The 5417-nt window shown below is 45.1% G+C and overlaps 1 protein-coding gene across 7 annotated transcripts in view; it reads right to left on the minus strand.

Annotated features, from left to right (window-relative positions):
• The window catches only part of tjap1 (tight junction associated protein 1 (peripheral)), a 74468-nt gene that overhangs the window by 10174 nt on the left and 58877 nt on the right, over positions 1–5417 (minus strand). For all 7 annotated transcript variants that reach the window (XM_043687366.1, XM_043687368.1, XM_043687365.1 and 4 more), the window contains one exon: positions 3260–3326. In XM_043687366.1, coding sequence (XP_043543301.1) covers positions 3260–3326 — 67 coding nt within the window. The remainder of the gene's footprint in view (positions 1–3259; positions 3327–5417) is intronic.

A 5417-nucleotide genomic window follows, 5' to 3' on the forward strand; every position in this document is an offset into this window, starting at 1 on the left:
CAACCCTAAGATGCAGCACCACCTTCTGGACCTGCAATCTTCTTCCCGACCTCTCCCCCACACCCCCTCTCCGGCCTATCACCCTCACCTTAACCTCCTTCCACCTATCGTATTCCCAACGCCCCTCCCCCAAGTCCTTCCTCCCTACCTTTTATCTCAGCCTGCTTGGCACACCCTTCTCATTCCTGAAGAAGGGCTTATGCCCGAAACATCGATTCTCCTGCTCCTTTGATGCTGCCTGACCTGCTGCGCTTTTCCAGCAACACTGTTTTAAGCTCTGATCCCCAGCATCTGCAGTCCTCACTTTCTCCTGAAACAGAGAGGTCAGGTGCAGAGGATTTCCTATGGCCTTATAGTAGGGCTACAGTCAAGCAGTTCACAGAAGGTGCAGAAATTAGTTGTGGCAAATAATGAAGAGAACCATAAACTGCGGGAGGATATCAACTGGTTGGGCACAGCAGTGAGAAATAACATCCAACCTGGAAAAGTGAGGGGTAATGCACTGAAGGAGGGTTAACAAGACAAGGCATTACATGACGAATTGTGGGACCTGAGACTGTCCCAGTCGTCAGAAGGACCTTGGTGGGCATTTCCATAGATCCTTAAAACTGGTAGGGCAGTCAGGTCAAGTGCCAAACAAGGTATTTGGAAAACTTGGCCTCAGAAGTCAAGGCACAGAGTACCAGAGTAATCAGGCTGTGCTGGAACTGTATAAAAAGCTTGTAAGACCACAACTGGAGTCCTGTGTGCTGTCTGGGTTGCCTTATTACAGAGAAATGGTGATTGTCCTGGAGAAGGGAGCTGAGGGGATTTGCCAAGATGCTGCCTGAGCTGGTGAGTCTGAGTGAAGGATTCCATTGGCTGGGGTTATTTCCCTTGTGGCAGTGAAGGTTGATCAGGGATCTGACAGTCAAGTATAAGGCGATCACCATGTCTTTTCATTCCTGCCCATTTTAAAATAGTGAGCTAAAATGAAAACAAACTGTTTTAAACTGGGTGTTTGAGAAAGCAAGTCACCTGACCCCAGTGACCAGCATCACTTCTAACTGGGCCAAAAGCTGTAAGATGGGCTTTAGTGCAGTCAGATGTTTGTTGACCAGTGCAGGCATGATGGATTGAATGGCTCTCCTTTTGCTGTAAAGGTCTCAGAGAATGACAGGGTTCCCTGCTTTGTCATCTGAATGAGTCAATGAGGATCAGAAGCACTGACACTGGCTACACTACTAAGGCAGAGAAGATATGGAGAACCTTTGGAAATCACTGCTTCAGCCTTCCCTGCAGTATTCCAGCCAATTCTAGATGTCCCTGTGTTATTGTCATTAGAATTAGACCCAGGTAATGTTCTGGGAACATGGGTTCAAATTCCACCACACCAGATTGTGGAATTGGAGTTCAATAAACAAACCTGGAATTCAGAGCCCAGTGATGACCATGTAATTATTATCAGGAAAATCTAACGTAACCAATGTCCCTTCGGAAAGGAAATCTGTCATCCTTACCTGGTCTGGCCTACATGTGACTCCAGACCCACAGCAATGAGGCTGATTTTTAATTGCCTTCTGAACAACTCGGGATGGATCAGAAATGGTGGCTGAAGCTGCAACATCCAAATCCCATGAAGGACACACCCTTTTGTAAAGATGGGACGGTACAGTAAAGAATCACAAGGATGACCCCAGAGATGAAAGATTTCAGTTCAAGGACTGACCAGAGAAAACCAGACCATTCCCTTTGGAGAAGAAACCTGATTAAGATGTTCCAAGGAGATCAAGATAAACCGCTCCCACTTGGGGGAGGGTCAAAACCCAGAGCCGCTGCCTGAAAGGAGGCCGATTCAACTGTGATTTTGAAAGAGAATTGCAGAGTTGCAGGGAAAAGGCATGGAACATGGAATAGTATGTTGCTAGGAAACTTCAGTAAATGAATCACAAGGAAATGGAAGGATACGCTAAAAGTCTGGGAGGAGATCGATCGAATGGGAAGAGGTAGATGGAGCATATTACCAGTACAGCAAAGTTAGACCAAATCTCACATTTCTGTGCTGTACATTTGGGATAACCTCTTAAATTGGACATGTATTTGAAGGGCACAAGTCAGGACTGAAGATGCTGGAGATTAGAGTCAAGAGTGTGGTGCTGGAAAAGCACAGCAGGTCAGGCAGCATCCTAGAAGGAGACTCGACATTTCAGGCAAAAGCCCTTCATCAGGAATTTGAAGGGGACTAGTTTTCTAAGTCATGGGAATGATGGGGATGACAAAGTAGACAAATCTAACACAACTGACAGGCCAAGTGGCCTTCTGCCATGCAGTAAAAGTCTGTGGTATTTTAGGACACCCTGCTACTGTGAAAGGCACAATTATAAAAACAAGTCTCTCTTTTCTCTTTAAACTGGTCTCAGAGGATCATGAACACATTTGAATATTACACATGCAATCTACTAAATAACACAAAACCTGTACATCACCAATAAACTCAAATAATTCTCTGATACCTTGTTTACACCAACTTTTTAAACATTCTCTTACACAAAGCATTCTGTTCAGGTAATGTAAAAATGTCAACGTAAGAACTAGGAGCAGGAGTGGGCCATCTGCTCTTTCGAGCCCAAGCCCCCATTCAGTAAGATCATGGCTGATCTTAGTTGGATAAGCACATGGATGATGATGGGATAGTGTAGGGGGATGAGCTTAGAATAGTTCACAGGTAGATGCAACATCGAGGGCCGAAGGGCCTGTTCTGCGCTGTATTGTTCTATGTTCTATGATCTTTTCATTGACTCAGCTCCACTTCCCCACCCTCTCACTGTATCCCTTAATTCCTTTATTGTTAAAAAGTGTCTTAGCTTTAAGAATGTTTACCGAGTAGAGTCCTTCATGAACCCATGCTGCGTCTGCTCAACACAAAATAGCCATTCAATGCCTCAGCGATTTCATCATATCTCGTAACTAAATCCCCCTTTCTCATCCTCTAAAGGACCACTCTTTTTCGTTTTATATAAATGGAAAAGAAATTTAGGATATCAGACTGGCATTACATCACAAAACAATATAAATTCATTCACATGATAGAGACTAAGTGAATAACAATAGTGAGTTGCATTGCACATTCAAAGTTACATACACTAGTATACGTACGCACTTCTGTTGGTTAGACCAACCTGGCATCAAACACAGTCACTGCTATGCAATAGCTGTATGTTCTGAAAACCAAAGACTGGTACCCCTACAGATAGTGAACTGCATTGACATGGTTACTCACCAGGGCATGCAACTTGTCCTCCAGCTCTTGGTTAGCTCGCTGTGATGCAGTGTAGCTATTCTGCAATCTACATGGGCAGAGGAAAGAATCCACATCAGATTTTACAGTGAATCATTGACAAACAGGGATCCCATGTCGAGAATCCAGCATCCTGGAGATCCAGGCTGTGTGCAGTTTGGAGTTCCCACCGGTTAACAAGCAGCTGAGTGGATGGAGGAAACAGAGGGTTGAGGATACACTGTAGTGGGCTCAGCTCTGAGGAAATGAACTAGAAAACCACACAGTCTTTCAGAAAAACAATTTGGAGTTCAGTGCTCAAGTGTTAAGCAGTTCTGGAGGACACAAACTTAAGATTTTGGGCAAAAGCTGCAGGGAGAGATGCGAGGAAGAACGTTGTAAGACAGCCAGTGGAAATACCCTGGAATCACTGTTTTTAAATGCTCTGGATGTGAAGATAAAGGGGGATATCAGATGGACAGTTCAGGGAAGTAGGCCATAGACAGATAAACATGCTTGGAAATGGAAACTGACTGGATAGCTCTAACAATGCCCAGCCTGCAAATATCCAACTATCCTTTCACAGGACACAGTGATGGCTGGCTAACTAGCCAGGAATACCTGCCCATCTCTAGTTACCCTGGGGAAGGTGTGGTAAGCTGCCTTCAAGGATTTTGACCCAGCAACAGTGAAGGAACAGCAATATGCTTCCAAATCAGGATGGTGAGTGGCTTAGAGGGGAACTTGCAGATGATGGTGTTCCTATGTATCTGCTGCCCTTGTCCTTCAAGATGGAAGTGATTGTGGGCTTGGAAAGTGCTGTCTAAGCAGCGTTACGGAGTTTCTGCAGTGCACTATATAGTTAGTACACACATTGCTGTTAGTCAGCATCAAATGTAGAGGAAGTGGATGTATGTGGATGTGGTACCAAATGGCTGGCTTATTCTGGATGGTGTGAAGCTTGTTGCTGTTCAGGAAGTGGGGAGTATTCCATCACACTCTCCTACATGGAGGACAGGCTTTGGGGAGTAAGGAGGGGAATACTGATTGCAGGATCCATAGTCCCTGATCTGCTCTCATAGCCAGTGTATTTATATAGCTGGTACAGGTTCAGTTTCTGATCAATAGTAACACACAGGAGGTTGATTGTGGGTGATTTGATGACAATAATGCCACTGAGTATCAAGAGGTGATGGTTAGATTGGATTTTGTTGGAGGCAGTCATTAGCTGCCATTTGTCTGGTGTGAACATTACTTGACAATTGTCAGCCGAAAGTGAGACACCGCCCAGGTCTTGCTGCATTTGGACATGCTTTGCTTCATAACTCTAAAATCTCCCCCAGCTCGGAATCATCGCAAATGACACTGAACATTGTACAATCATCAATGAGCATCCCCACTTCTGACCCAGAAGGATTCTGGGTAATCCAAAATGGAGGATGGGAAAAATTTCTGGCTGTAACAGGCTGCTCCTTGCTTGAGGTATTTTAGGTTTGGGGGTGATTTCCTCAAACTCCAGGAGCAGCAATTACTGTTTTATACGCTGTTGCAATTAGAGTCTTAGAGATGTTCAGCATGAAACAGACCTTTCGGTCCAACCCGTCCATGCCGACCAACATCCCAACCCAATCTAGTCCCACCTGCCAGCACCCGGCCCATATCCCTCCAAACCCTTCCTATTCATATACCCATCCAAATGCCTCTTAAATGTTGCAATTGTACCAGCCTCCACTACATCCTCTGGCAGCTCATTCCATACACGTACCACCCTCTGTGTGAAAAAGTTGCCCCTGAGGTCTTTTCACTATCTTTCCCCTCTCATCCTAAACCTATGCCCTCTAGTTCTAGACTCCCCTGCCCCAGGGAAAAGACTTTGCCTATTTATCCTATCCATGCCCATCATGATTTTATAAACCTCTGTAAAGTCACCCCTCAGCTTCTGACACTCCAGGGACACCCCAGTCTGTTCAACCTCTCCCTATAGCTCAAATCCTCCAACCCTGGCAACATCCTTGTAAATCTTTTCTGAACCCTTTCAAGTTTCACAACATCTTTCCGATAGGAAGGAGACCAGCATTGCACGCAATATTTCAACAGTGGCCTATCCAATGTCCTGTACAGCCACAACATGACCTCCCAACTCCTGTACTCAATACTCTGA

Source organism: Chiloscyllium plagiosum, chromosome 3 (assembly GCF_004010195.1).
Source record: "Chiloscyllium plagiosum isolate BGI_BamShark_2017 chromosome 3, ASM401019v2, whole genome shotgun sequence".
Taxonomy (NCBI): domain Eukaryota; kingdom Metazoa; phylum Chordata; class Chondrichthyes; order Orectolobiformes; family Hemiscylliidae; genus Chiloscyllium; species Chiloscyllium plagiosum.